The 15620-nt window shown below is 40.5% G+C and overlaps 2 protein-coding genes across 2 annotated transcripts; both read right to left on the reverse strand.

Moving 5' to 3' along the window:
• Positions 1 to 3439: 3439 nt before the first annotated feature.
• LOC129956782 (uncharacterized) lies at positions 3440 to 4525 on the reverse strand. Its single transcript, XM_056068724.1, has one exon. The coding sequence runs from the start codon at positions 4523 to 4525 to the stop codon at positions 3440 to 3442; it is 1086 nt and encodes a 361-aa protein (XP_055924699.1).
• A 9712-nt stretch (positions 4526 to 14237) lies between these two features.
• Positions 14238 to 15053, reverse strand: LOC129956783 (uncharacterized). The gene has a single exon (XM_056068725.1). The coding sequence runs from the start codon at positions 15051 to 15053 to the stop codon at positions 14238 to 14240; it is 816 nt and encodes a 271-aa protein (XP_055924700.1).
• Positions 15054 to 15620: the final 567 nt, after the last annotated feature.

Here is a 15620-nt window from a genome sequence, read left to right on the forward strand (position 1 = left end):
ATACGGAGACGTGTCAATTTAACATCCATCTCACGTATAGGATGTACAGGCCATAAAATAATGTCAGTTTTCACAGAATGCAACTTATTTTGTATTTGCAGATCCCATGACTTTTGCCAGTCAGAAAAAATTTGACAAGAGATGGACGTTTTGATATCATGAAAGGGAATACCAAAGCTCAAAAATGACGTTGCAGATTTTGCAGCTGAATCTGCTTTTTCATTTCCTTGAATACCTACGTGACTCGGAACCCAACAGAAAATAAACTGGAAGCCTTCATTTTCTAAAAGACGTAAAGTAAATAAAATTCTAATAGCAATCAGATGCATCCAATTGTGGTAGTGTGAAAGGGTCTCTAAAGCACTCATGCTATCGGTATAGATGGCAAATTTACGCTGAGTGGAGGTTGAAATTTTCTGAAGGGCAAAGAAAATAGCCACCAACTCAGCAGTAAATACGGAGCAACAATTGTGTAAACGGTGGCTCAGTGTATCAGAAGGAAGAATTATGCCGCAACCAACATGAACTACTGATTTCGAGCCATCCGTAAAAATTGGCACAAAAGATGAATACCGATAACGATGCAGTAGAAAAAACTGTTGGAAAACAATATGACAGGTTGAAGATTTATCAAATTCTCTGAAAGGATTCAAATAGGTAAATTGAATATCCCAGGGTGGGAAACTAAATGAGTCAACAGCTTTAACATGAACTGTGTCAAGACCCGAGTCACGTAAGAGTATTTTGGTTCTCTCACAAAATGGTAGAATATGAAAAGGACGGGCATTATATAGGCGGCGAAGGCCAACTTGTAGCGATATTTCTCTTAATGGGTGCTTTAGAAGGGATTGTGTTCTGAAAAAAAACGTAGCAGATAATTTCTTACGTCTTAAAGAAAGTGGTATCTGATGGCAAATAACGTAGAGGCTTTCTATTGGGGAAGTACGGAACGCCCCAGAGCAAATGCGTAAAGCGGAGTGATGGACGGTATCCAACCGCCGCAAAACAGTTGAGCGGGCGGAGCCATATACCATGCAACCATAATCGATTCGAGAGAGAATTATTGTCTGGTAAATACGAAGAAGAGAGGTTCGATCGGCACCCCAAGATGTTCTGGCAAGCACTTTTAAAATATTCAATAATTTCTCACACTTCTTCCGGAGGTGTAAGATGTGTGGAAGGAAGGTGAGTTTCCGATCGAAAATCACTCCCAGAAAACGTATTTCATTCACAACAGGAATTGGAACACTCTGTATTTGAATGTTAGGATCCTGGTGATGGTTCCTTTTGCGACAGAAATGCACACAGCGACTCTTCTCTGGCGAAATATTGTGTCCATTGCTATTGCACCAAGCCACCAATTTGTCCACAGCATTTTGCATTAATTGCTCTACTACATTCATATCACTACCCTGGCATGATATCTGCAGGTCGTCAACATAAAGGGTTCCATTAACAGATGAAGGCAAATGATTTAAAAGTTGACTGAGATTAACAATAAAAAGTGTGACACTGAGGACACTTCCTTGGGGAACTCCCTCAGCTTGAATAAAATGATTTGAATAAAAGTTCCCTACACGAACGCGAAATGTTCGATGAGATAAAAAGTTCTGTAAAAATATGGGCAAGTTTCCCCTAAAACCAAAGTTAAAAAGTGTTGAAAGTATGCCAAAGCGCCAAGCACGGTCATATGCTTTTTCGATGTCGAAGAATACGGAGACAAGGTGATTCCTCCTGACAAACGCATTGCGGATTTGTGTTTCCAGTAATACGAGATTGTCGAAGGTAGTTCGACCCCTACGGAAACCACTCTGCAATGGGGATATATATCCTTGTTTCTCCAGTTCATATATCAAGCGAGCATTGACCATGCGCTCGAAGGTCTTACAAAGACAACTCGTCAGAGCAATTGGCCTGTAGTTCAGAGGATTTGATGGTTCTCTACCAGGTTTTAAGATGGGAATCACAATAGCTTCGCACCACTGTGTTGGGTATTTTTGCTCCTTCCATATTCTGTTATATAGAAACAGTAGATTGGAAAGTGAAGTTTTTTTCAGATGACAAAGCATGTTATATGTGATTCCATCTGGACCGGGACTGGTATCATGCGAATTAGATAACGCTGTTTCCAGTTCATGCATCGTAAATTCACAGTTGTATGAGAAGTTACTTTGATCATTAAAACGCAAAGGCATCTGTTCCGCGAGATTCTTGATTGCCAGAAACCTAGGACTATACGAATCTATTGCGGAAACTTGTGCAAATACTTGACCCAGAATATTGGCTACGTCTAATGGGGCGGAATGTATTTCATTTCCTGTACTTAAAACAGGAATGGAAGATTCTCTATATATCCCATTAGCAGCCTTAACTTTCCTCCACACAGTTTTACTGGAAGTATTGGATGTTATTGAGGAAACAAATGATATCCACGATTCTCTCTGACTGCGTCGGCGAATGCGACGAGCAAGCGCTTTGGCTTTCTTAAAAGCAACCAAGTTCTCTGTTGTCGGGTACCTTCTAAATATATTCCACATCTTCTTTTGTTTCCTATGACTGTCGCGGCAGGCTTCATTCCACCACGGTCTGCGATATTTTCTTAGACGTGGGGAAGATTTCGGTATAGTATAGTTAGCGGCGTTCATAATGGTTTCAAGGACACATTGAACAGCTTCCGAGATGTCTGATGAAGTGACCATAGTTTGAGTGATATCTGCCAACAGTGCGAATTCATCCCAATGTGCTCGCTGGAATATGAAACGAGGAAGGTGCAGAGTTGTACCATCTCCTTCAGAATACGAGACAATAACTGGAAAGTGATCACTGCCGTAAAGATCATTGCTAACTGTTAAAGTGAAGAATGGTAGCAGTTCAGGTGTACAAATGGCCAGATCTAGACTGTGGAAGCTACGAGTGAGTGCGTGGAAGTAAGTTTTCTCTTCACTATTTAGCAAACAGAGACAGTTATTGGAAATTAACTGCTCAATCTGCCTTCCACGAGAGTTTGTGCTATCTGAACCCCACAAGGTACTGTGCCCATTGAAATCGCCGAGTAAGATGAAAGGTGAAGGAAGCTGGTCCACTAAGTTGTCGAGTTCTTGCTGACAGATGACATCATGAGGCGGTAAATAAATACAGCAGACTGTGACCAATGTTTTTGTGTGAACTTGTACAGCCACAGCCTGTAGAGATGTGCTTAAAGAAAGAGGTGTACTCGGATATGAATTGGATGTAAAGATACAGACACCTCCAGAAGTGCGAGTTCCTGTGTCTGCATCTTTACGAGTACAATTATAACCGCGCAATTTAATCGGAATATTGGGTGTCAAGAAGGTTTCTTGAACACCAAAACAGATTGGATGAAATTTGTTGAAAATGGACTTGATGTCAGGAAGTTTGGACTTAATGCCACGACAATTCCAAGAAAGGAAGGTACCCATTAAGAGAGTCTTTTTGAAGAGGAAAGAGAAGAGGCAGTAGTTGGAGATGTCTGAATTTCGCAATTCATCTCCAAGTCGTCATCATCCTCAGAAGGATGCAATTTTATATCAGGGTTAATATTAGGTGCATCACCAAAGATAGATGATAAGTCCTTATGGACCACACCTTGCGTCGCTAACCCTAAGGCGACGGAATTTTTCGCTTTGGATTTTTTAAATTTTACACTAAGGTCCTTATGCGAAAGGCCGCGCTTCGCAAGCTGCAGTGTCAGCGAATTTTGAGATTTTCGTTTTGATTTCGATTTTGGTTTAACAAGTTGGGAAGTTTCAGGTGAACTCGTTGTAGAATTTTCGGTATCGGTATCTGATTTTTTCTCAAAGTTTTTAGATTTTATGGTAATTTTTTTACAATTATTACAGGTGCAGTTTTCACAAAATGATTTCTTTACAACAGAAGAATAACTAATACCAGGCTTAGGAGTTTGTATTTGTACCTTTCGCCTGGCCTCAGGGTAAGGTATACCTTCTTTTATTTTGACTGTTGTGATCTTTTTTTCCAGTTCCCAACGCGGGCAGGATCGAGAATAAGAGGGATGGCTGCCATCGCAGTTCACGCACTTTTCTTGTTCGGAACACTGCTGGCTCTCATGCCCTTTACCAGCACAACGGGCACAAGTAAGTGACCCGCGGCAATTCGCCTTTGAGTGGCCAAAGCGCTGGCACTGGAAACACCTAAGAGGGTTTGGGATATATGGACGGACTGGTAATCTAATATAGCCGGCATAAGCGTATTCGGGTAATTTTGGTGTCTGAAAAGTCAGAATGTGGTGTTTAGTTTCTATAAGCTGCTCATCTCGCCTTATATTTATGCGGCGAACGTCAATTACACCTTGTGGTTTCATTTCTTTCTTTATTATCTCTACGGGGACATTTAATAGTTCTCCGCAGGTAATAACGCCTTTGGAAGTATTCAGAGATTGATGAGAACATACTGTGATGGCTATTGTTGCTAAGGCTTTTAGTTTTTGAAGCTGCTGGGCTTGTTTTCGAGAATTCACCTCTACTAACAAGTCACCAGAGCGCATCTTTTTGATAGATGTAACTTCACCGACAGTTGCAGTTACGGCCTTTTGAACTAAAAATGGAGAGACATTTGAAAAGGTTTCATTATTATCCGAAATTCTTTTTAAAACGTAAAAAGAATCAAAGTGGTTACTTGAATTAAAATTTGTTGGAACTTTATGATGCCCACTGAAGGGACCACGTTTGGAGGAGCCCATACGATATGACAATTGATTCGGGTCCGACGGCACCGCCCACCACGGAGCCCAACAAGGGAAGGCAATTACCGGCTCTGGTCATTCCCAGCCTCGGTATCCACCCTAGTGCTAATCGGTACCTATACGCTGGGAGCTACCCCCGGGGACAGTGACCACCCTTAACGCCAAGCCCAAGGAGTAGCCCCTTCGCTTGATCCCTAGCAAACTAACCACTCAGGTGGCTAGCTACCAGCCGATTGATGCACAGGGGACCACAGTGCACCACCCGTCTTTCTAATGGGTCGCCACGCACGGCCAACACGTGGGGTTTTGGCTGTCCATGAGAAGCAAGAAGCAAACAGAGCGGCGACAGCTTCTCATGGAGAGCTCCCTCGCTTACCGTCGAGGGAAGGAAAAACAGCAGAAAGCAGAAGGCGTAGGGGAGTTTGAACATGAAAGGAGTAAAGATCCCTAGGTACCTCGGGATTGGGACACCCGTACTCACCTATAGTAGGTGAGCCCCTGAGGGGACAGCAGAAGGCGCAGTGGAGAGTAAACATAAAGGGAGTAAAGATCCCTGGGAACCCGTACTCACCTATGGTAGGTGAGCCCCTGAGGGGGTGCTCAAGAAGGATATGAACACTATGTTATTACACCCAAAACATCGAGGTCATTTAAAGTTGTGAGAAGACTCCCCTTTGATACCTTCCCTGACAATATTGAGGAATACCTAAATGAACAGGGCTTCTCTGTTGCAAAGGTCCACAAAATGACCCACCAAATTACAAAAAAGCCGCTACCCCTATTTCTAGTTCACCTGAACAGAACACCCGATGTACAAAAGATATACAATCTTGAAAGCATTAATTATCTCAAGGTGATAATCGAAGAATACCGGAGAAGAAATGTAGTTTCCCAATGTTTCAGATGCAATGGTTTTGGACACAGAGCAGGGAACTGCAATATGAAGGCGAGATGTCTTAAGTGCATGGGTGAGCACGAAACAAGACACTGTAGCATTAAGGAAAAAGTAGAGAAACCACAATGCGTTAACTGTAAGGAATTTGGGCACATCGCCGCCTACAGAGGATGCGAGCAATTCCCCAAAATTAACAGGCCACAAAGGAGGGAATTTAACGCAAACCAAAGTAAAATTAGATCAGGAACCTCCTATGCGCAACTTTTTAATAACAACAGCTCCCCGCAGATGGCGCCACAGGCACAACCTAACGAAAATGTAAACAAACCCAGCCAAACTAATGATGACATATTAAAGGGCATAGACTTAGCGGAAATTCTTAATACCATTATGCAAATTAAAAAATTCATAGAATCGTTCCCCAAAATCATAAACATTTTCAAGCAGATGTCTACAATAACTAATTTACCGGACAAGTGTGGAGTTCTCCTCAACGAAATATCGCGCAACGTTCAAACCCCCAATAATTAATGTTCAGAGCCAATAATTTAAAAATTGTTTATTGGAACGCAAATGGGATTAGGCACAAAATCCACGAGCTGAGACTGTTTGTACATAAGCATAAGCCCCACGCTATTCTTATTCAGGAAACTCACCTGAGACCCGGAAAAAAGGTGTATTTGGCGAATTATGATGCCTACTACGATTATAGGGAACATCAGGATCCGTCCCAGTCTGGAACCATGATTTTTATTAACAATTCCATCACGCACCACCAAATAATACCACCCAAACTGCATCATGTAGAGGCCACTGTTGTTGCGATCACTCCCAAAAACTATAACACCATCACACTCACTTCCATATACATTCCACCCAACTCAGACGCACAAATGTTCACATTCGACATAGAAACCCTCCTTCAAATCAGCTCCAACCAAATCATCTGCGGTGACTACAATGCTAAACACAGGAGCTGGAAACAACACTAACACACCAAGAGGGAACACACTTAAGCGATTTGCTGACAATGCTGGCTTGGAAGTAATTGCCGCAGCAGACCCAACACGATTCGGAAACAACAGCGAAACCACAATAGACCTTGCATTAGTAAAAGACTTTTTATTTCCTTACGAAATCACTTCACTCCCAGAAATGAGCTCTGATCACAACCCGGTTGCTCTACACTTTCACTTCAAATACACACTACCAGACATCACAGGCAAAACAAAAACAAACTGGAGGAACTTCAACAAAGATCTGAGCTACACAACTGTAAACTTCACAAACATCAACACACCAGAAAAAATAGAAAACCTTGCTGCACAAATCGAAGAAGAAATCCGCATTGCAAAAAAACGAAACTCAAACTTGATTACCAATAGTAAACCTCGATTTGACCCTGAACTGCTTAAACTTAATGCTGAAAGAAACTCTGTCAGAAAACAGTATCAAAAAACCAAAAGGCCTGAAACTAAAAGGTTGCTAAATAACCTAAACAACAGGATTAGGAGGCTTTCAAATTTGATTGAAAATAGGCAATTTGTTGATAAACTTGTGAACCTAAGTCCTGAAAATCAAAACGTCTGGGACTTTGTGAGACCGTACAAAAAGAAAAAACTCATAATTCCGACCCTTAAAGGTCCGACCGGAATTGCACAAACAGACCTCGACAAAGCAAATTTCCTGGCGAACAGTCTGGAGAACCAATTTAAATTAAATCCATTATCCCACGAAGAAACGGAAGTCGAGGTCGAAGAAACAGTTAACTCCTTTAACAGCACACAGATGGCGCCACTAAATGTAAACATTGAACCGATCAAGCCGACGGAAATCATTGAGAACATCAAAAAACTTAAAAATAACAAAGCGCCTGGACATGACAACATCACAAACAACATGATAAAACACCTACCACTGAACTTTATACTGTATTTCACCCTTTTAGTACAAAAAACACTGGAACTTATATATTTCCCAGCTAGATGGAAGACAGCCACAGTTGTACCCATTTACAAGCCTGGAAAGGATCCCACGGATCCCTCCAGCTACAGACCCATTTCACTACTTTCCTCTCTTAACAAAATTGCCGAAAGTATTATTCTAAAGAGACTCAACCAACATCTAGTAGAGAACAACATTCTTTGTCCGGAACAGTTTGGCTTCAGACCAAGCCTATGTACTGCACATCAACTCATCAGAGCCACTGAATTCATCACTGCAGGATTCCAAAACAAACAAAAAACAGGAGCTGTCTTCCTAGATATTCAAAAAGCTTTCGATCGGGTATGGATCAATGGTTTAATTCACAAGCTAATTAAAAATGCTACCACCAGATATTTAATTAACATCATTGTTTCTTATCTCAACGATCGAAGCTTTAGAGTAAGGGTGAAAAATGATTTCTCAGATACTAAACACATACAAGCAGGAGTTCCACAAGGCTCTAAACTAGGACCAATACTGTTCTCCTGCTACATCAACGATATTCCAAAACAATTTAACACCATGTTGTGTTTATATGCAGACGACACCGCAATTCTGGCCAAAAACCATAATGCAAGATATGTCAAAATAGCACTGGATAGGCATCTGAACAGCATTACTGAGTGGATGACTCAATGGAAAATTGAGATTAATGCAGATAAGACAATTGCTGTTATGTTTCACAAAGCTCCCAGAGACAAAAACTTCGAAAGAATAAAAATCAAAGAAAAATACATCCCGTGGTCTCAGGAAGCCAAGTACCTAGGTGTCATAATGGACAGAAAATTAAACTGGAGGGCAGACTTTCATTATTTAAGGGATAAATTCCGAGCTCAATCGCGCAGATTTTTCCCCCTAATTTCTCGGAATTCTAAGATGCACAGGGACACTAAAATGCTTATTTACACAGCCTATTTGCGTCCAATATTGACATACGCATGCCAAGTTTGGGGACATGCAGCCAAAACAAACCTGAAAATAGTTGAAAGACTACAGAATAGAATTGTCAGGCAGATATGTGGCGCTACCTGGGCTGTGCCCAGTTCGGAAATTTACAAAGACCTCATGTACCCAACTTTCAAGCAAACCATACGGAAAATTGCTACTAATTTTTTCAAAAAACTTGATGAACACCAAAATGAGGCAATCCAGGCTATAGAAAAATACACCCCCCCAACCACATATTAATAGACCTAGAAATGTACTGCTGATCTAAAATCTCTTCATATCTACTTTCCCTTCTGACATGTAATAGCATACTGTTTTCCAACCTAAGTAAGCGCATGCTGATTGGCTCTGAACAAATAATAGTTTATCTCACCGTGTAAACAAATCTCTCTGCCGGCTACACACTCCGATCCGCACTGCAACCCAACGCACCCTCCCCACTGCTGCTGACTTCCTATTGGACGGCGTTCCACCCTCCTCTCCCTCTCCATCAGGGGACTACTCTGCTTCGCAGAGTAGCGCCAGTTCCAGTGCAACCACCTCACGCTAAAGAACATTGAAAGACCACGGCATTCATGTGAAGCCAAGTCAACTTACATCAACTTCCAGCCATCTACAGGAGATAGCTTCTGTTGGAAGCGGGCTCTCCTTTAACCACAACCACTCCACCAGCCTCATTCTCATTTTCATTTTGATTCGGGCTGTAGACGTCCACCGATAAGGTGCGAGGGATTCAGCTTGGAGCTACTTGGAGAATTTTACGCTCTCACTTACTAGACCGCTGCCGAACTTGTTCTTCTTAGAACTTTGTGGAACGGCATGTCTGGAAACGAGAGTGCTAAAAGGTTATGTGTTGAGGAGACGGCAATGGCTATCGAGCACATGCAGATAGCATCGACACCGTCCTGTGCAAGATTTCATCAACTGCAAGAGATGATCACGATGTGCGAGAGCAAAATAAAAGATGACCACGCAAGGTGTCAAGCATTACTTAGAATGGAGGGCAACTCACCAAGAGAGGAAATGGCCAACCTAGAACAACTGGATACCAGGAAAAGACTGGACCTATTGAAGGGTGAGATGCATTCTATTCCTGCGTGCGTGACACCGGATGTGTGTAGCCAGAAATCAGACCCCATAACCAGTGTAGAGGACGAAGAGTTCACTCTCTTTCATAAAAGAAAAGCAGGCAGAAACACCCCTAAGGTGAAACAAGCCGAAGCCATTCAAACTAACAACAGATTTTCCAATTTGGAATCTGAAACTAATCTAAATAGCACTGAACAAAACAAACCCCAAGAACTCACTGACAGAACTCCCCCACTCATGCTTAAATTCACAACCGACTATCATAAGGTCTTAAAAATTATCAATGACAAATTCGGCCCCACTAACAATAAGCTAGGAAATGGCTATACCAGGATTTACACCAAAGATAATGAAACATACAAAAAACTGCAGGAATTTTGCAAAAGCCAAGAGTTTGAGTTTTACGTAATTACGCCAAAGTCTGAAAGACCAGCCGAAGTCGTAATAAGAGGTCTCCCACTTAATACATACCCTGATTCAATTCAAGACTACCTAATTGCGCAAGGTTTCTCGATTAATAAGGTCTCCAAAATGATTCAGCAAAAAACCCGAAGAGAACTCCCCCTATTCTTAGCTGAATTAAATAGAACACCAGGATTTGAGAATGTTTACAAACTAGAGCATATAAACTATCTGAAAGTGGCGATTGAAGAATATAGGGGCAGAAATGTCGTCTCTCAATGCTTCAAATACAACTACTTTGGCCATAGGGCAGAAAATTGCAATTTAAAACCGAGATGCATCAAATGTCAGGGAGAACACGAAACTAAGAATTGCAGCGTTCAGGGTAAAGTAGAATCCCCAACCTGCATCAATTGTAATAAAACCGGGCACTCTGCTGCATACAGACGCTGCGAGAAATTCCCAAAAATTAATCGACCACAAAGGAGGGAATTTAACCCCAACCAGAACAAAATTAGGCAAGGAACCTCTTTTGCAGAACTTTTCAACCACAATAGTCCCCCACAGATGGAGCCACAGGCACAGCAACCTGAGAATGTAAACAATCCACCCGCGCAAACAGATGACGATTTGAAGGGTCTTGACCTTGCAGAAATATTAAATATCATTATGCAAATCAAGAAATTTATTGAGGAATTCCCTCGAATTATTAATATCTTTAAACAAATGACCACTGTTAATAACTTGCCAGACAAATGTGGTATACTTATCAATGAATTTGCACGCAATGCTCAAACCCCTACTAATTAAAGTTCAGAGCCAACAATCTAAAAATCGTGTATTGGAACGCAAATGGGATTAGGCACAAAATCCATGAGCTGAGACTGTTTGTAAATAAGCATAAGCCCCACGCTATTCTTATCCAGGAAACGCACCTGAGACCCGGTAAAAAGATCTACCTGGCAAACTATGATGCATATTATTCCTATAAAGATAATCAAGATCCGGCGCATCCTAGTGGTGGCACTATGATATTTATAAATAACTCCATAAAGCATCATCAAGTTTTCCCACCTACACTGCATCATGTTGAGGCCACTATAGTAGCAATCACACCCAAAAACTATGACACTGTCACACTTACATCCATCTACATTCCGCCGAACTCTGACGCACAAATGTTTACACTAGACTTAGAAACCCTCTTACAGGTTAGCTCCAACCAGATAATTTGCGGCGACTATAATGCCAAACACAGGAGCTGGCACAACACAACAAACTGCACTAGAGGGAACACACTTAAGCGGTCTGAAAGGCATTTCCTTATTCATAAATGAATTAGGTGCTCGGTGTATTTGCTTTTTTTTTTGTCTCTGTTATTTTGATCTAATTTTAAGTATAAATGACAGTATCGAAGTTTTCCTAACATCAAAAGGAAAGCCATCAGTTGTATGTAATGGACATCAATATCGACAATACGACTGCAACTTTGAAAATGTCGTAAGATGGCGCTGCATTAACAAAAAATTTCAAAAATGTAAAGGGCTGCTGAAGACAAAAGACGATTGTGTTCTCTCTGAAATGCCTCATTCTTGTAGGTCGGAAGAAGCTCGAATCGAGGTCAGGAAACACTTAGTGGAAATTAAAAGGAGAGTTCGTGAGACTGATGAATCAGTCTCAAAAATTTACCATGAGGAAATGTCTCCCCTTTTTCAAAGGAGAAATGAATTTTTGGCGGAAATTCCAACTTTATCTTCCATCAAAAGTTCTTTGCATAGATTGATAAGAAAAGAGCAAGGGATGAGCAACGAAGCCGCTACAGCAAGCAAAATACGAATTCCGGTGGAACTGTTAAAACTGCATGATTCATCGAGTTTTTTGCTTGCTGATATGGCTATAAATGAGTCAAATGAAAGAATTATTGTCTTTGGGACTACAAAAGGCAAAAACATTCTTCAAAAATGTAAAAAGTTCAATTCAGACGGAACATTTAAAACCTGCCCTAAGCAATTTCGGCAGGTCTACTCTTTACACGTAGATATTGGAAGTAATTTAGAAGAAATTAATATTCCAATTATTTTCGCGCTTCTTACTAATAAAAAACAAACTACTTACGAAAAACTGTTCAGTATTTTAAAAGGATATAACTGGAATCCTGAGTGTTTGACTACGGATTTTGAAACTGCAGCTATAAGAGGCGCGAAAATCGTATTTCCTACGTGGAATAAAGCATGTCACGACAGTCGCAAACAGCAGAAGAAATTATGGAACGTCTTCAGAAGGTACCCGACGACGGAAAACCTTGTCGCATTTAAACGAGCCAGAGCCGTTGCTCGTCGTATTCGACGACGTAGCCAGAGGGAGTGCTGGATAAGATATATTTCCTCAATTACATATCGCACTCCAAGCAAACAACTATGGAATAAAGTAAAAGCTGCAAATGGAGTTTATCAGGAGTTTTCATTTCCTATCCTGATATCCGGTAGTGCAACATATTCTTCTCCATTAGATATCGCTGATATTCTCGGACAGACTTTCGCACAAGTTTCCGCTGCGAAATCATATTGCCCTGATTTCGTGGCAATTAAGAATCGCGTGGAACAGATGACTTTGAATTTCCAAGCTCGGAAGCTTCGTCCGTACAATTGCGATTTCCAGATGACCGAATTAAGAAGGGCATTGTCTCAAGCTCATGATACTAGTCCCGGTCCAGATGGAATAACCTATAGTATGCTTCGCCACTTGAGTGTATCATCGCTCTCCAGTCTCCTGTATCTGTTTAATAGAATCTGGAAAGAGCAGACTTTCCCGTATCAGTGGCAAGAGGCTTTTGTGATTCCCGTTCTGAAACCGGGAAAGGACCCAGAAAATCCTCTGCACTACAGGCCTATCGCTTTAACGAGTGTTCTTTGCAAGACACTTGAACGTATGGTCAACGACCGTTTAATCTTTGAATTGGAGAAAGTGACATGTATTCCGCTCTTACAGAGTGGTTTCCGTAAGGGGCGCTCCCCAATTGATAATATCGTCCAACTGGAAACCTACATCCGCAATGCTTTTGTACGTAGAAACCATCTTGTCTCCATTTTCTTTGATAAAGAAAAGATTTTTATTGCAGCCAGAGACTTTCCTGACTTTATCCCAGAGTTGTTTAGAGCTGATTTGGTTGTTTATGGAGTTTACAAATAACATCCATGAATCCCTTTTACTTCTCTGTCTTATTCGTCGAGCATTTGATTTTGCATATTTAAAGGCTATAAAATTATCCGTTGTAGGATATCGTCTAAATATATTCCATGCTTTTGCCTGCTTTTTATCAGCGATTTTGCATTCCCTATTCCACCAAGGTTTCCAATGTCTTGGAATCTTCCCTGAGGATTTTGGTATTGCCTTATCAGCCGCTTCTAAAATTTTTTTAGTTATATTTTCAATAACATCATCAATATTTTCATCTCCCACAATGTCTTCCGAAATGAAAGCCATCTGTGAGAAAAGATCCTAGTTTGCCTTATTAAAGATGTACCTTTTCGTACTTTCAGGATAAGTTATATCATCATCTTTGTATGATACAATAATTGGAAAATGGTCACTGTTATGAAGGTTATCAGCAACACTAAAATTCCATTTTATGGCTAATGATGGAGAACATAAAATTAAGTCCAAAGTGTGAAAGGTGCGGCTAGGTACATGTAAGTATAAGTTTTGTTATTAAGCAAACAAAGACAATGATCTTCAAGCAAAGCCTCAACTTGTTGTCCTTTTAAATTAAAATCTGCACTTCCCCAAATAGGATTGTGTGCATTAAAATCACCCATTAGTAAGAATGGTCGAGGAAGCTGATCAATGAGATTATCAAGCTCTCGTTGAGATACTTTATCATTTGGGGGCAAGTATAGGCAACATATTGTTAATAGAGACCCGATATGAATTTGCACTGCAACTGCTTGGATACAGCTATTTAGAGTGATTTCTTTGTGAGGGAAAGCCTGGGAAACCAAAAAGGCCACTCCACCCGAAGCTCTTGCACCCTGGGTATAGTCTTTCCTTATAATATTATAATACTTAAATTTGAAAGAATCTTCAGGCGAGAGATAAGTCTCCTGTAAGCCGAGACACACGGGCTGATATTCATTTAAAACCATTTTAATGTCATCAGAATGAGCTTTTGCACCGTGACAATTCCACGAAAGAAGGTTAATTGCCATTTGTTGTCTTATTTTTTTGAATTATTTTTGATATCTGCTCCACCCCGTCAGTAGACATAAAATCATCATCAGATGGATGTATTTTTATATCATCCTCTTCTTCAGTTTTCGACTCTTTTAACAGATCTTGTTTCGTAAGCGTGCGTTTTTTAACAGAACCTTTTATCTTCTCGTCCAAATTATTTTTAAAAGCCTGCATTCTTGCTTTACGCATGGCTTTTGTTTCTTTAAAAAACTTAGATGGCTTTTTTGGTGCCATTACCTTTTTATTATTTGATGTAGGGATGCGAGATGCTTTGTTTGGAGCTAAGTTATGGACGGTATTCATCGGGCTGCTTTGAATATTTTCCTGACTGACAGCATTGTCTACATTTACCACTTCTATTTTAGAGATATTTAGAGGGTTGGGTCTACCATGGATACTTTTTGTTTTGGAGTTTGTGGATTCACTATAGTTTTTAACTGGTGATTTTTCTGGCAATGGATTTGGATTAGCATTAGATGGGGTTTCTTTTTGGACCATTTTGGTTTTGCAATGTGGGCAACAGCTGAGCATTGATGAGTAAGACACTCCAACAGTGGGCGTTCTAGATTTTACTAATTTTCGGGCTTCTGCAAAAGGAATATTTTGTGTCACTTTGATTGTTTGTATTTCTTTTTCTTCTATCCATCGAGGGCATTTACGAGAATATGAGGGATGATCTTCTTTACAATTGCTACATTTTGGTGCAGATGTACAAGATTTACTGTCGTGTTCTATTTCAGAGCAACGGCCGCATGTTTCTTTACCACGACAGGCTCCCATAGAGTGTCCAAATCTCTGGCATTTAAAACATCTTAATGGGTTAGGTATATATGGTTTAACAGGGCAGTTTAAGAATGCAATATGAACAGATTTGGGTAGTATAGGTACATTAAAGGTTAATATTAGATGTTTGGTCGATATTAATTTGTCATCCCGTTTCATAGTTATTCGTTTTACTGACGTAACATTTTGGTCTTTCAGACATCCAAGAATTTCCTCTTCAGAATCGTATTGAAGCTCTAGTTCTGATATTACTCCTCGAGATTGGATTAAGAAATTTATGAGGGTATACAGTAACTGCATGTTCTCCAATTGATTTAAGGCTCTGTAATGATTTAATTTGATTATCTGACTTCAATTCAATTAAAATATCCCCAAGTTTAGTTTTTTTAATAGATTGAACTTCGCCAACAATTCCAAGTATTGTCTTATGAATTAAGATAGGAGAGACAGTTTTTAAATTACCTTCCAACTTTTTTACTATGAAGTATTTTGCAGTTATCACAGGTTGCTCCAAAGGAGAAGTTGGCAGACAGCCGTCTCTGCCGGGACCGAAATTGCGGGAAC

The sequence above is a fragment of the Argiope bruennichi genome, chromosome 11, assembly GCF_947563725.1.
Source record: "Argiope bruennichi chromosome 11, qqArgBrue1.1, whole genome shotgun sequence".
NCBI classification, from domain to species: domain Eukaryota; kingdom Metazoa; phylum Arthropoda; class Arachnida; order Araneae; family Araneidae; genus Argiope; species Argiope bruennichi.

What these genes read in the sequence shown, in the direction of transcription:
- LOC129956783 (XM_056068725.1), bottom strand. Translation starts at nt 15,053, where the DNA reads ATGGGAGCCTGTCGTGGTAAAGAAACATGCGGCCGTTGCTCTGAAATA.
- LOC129956782 (XM_056068724.1), bottom strand. Translation starts at nt 4,525, where the DNA reads ATGCGCTCTGGTGACTTGTTAGTAGAGGTGAATTCTCGAAAACAAGCC.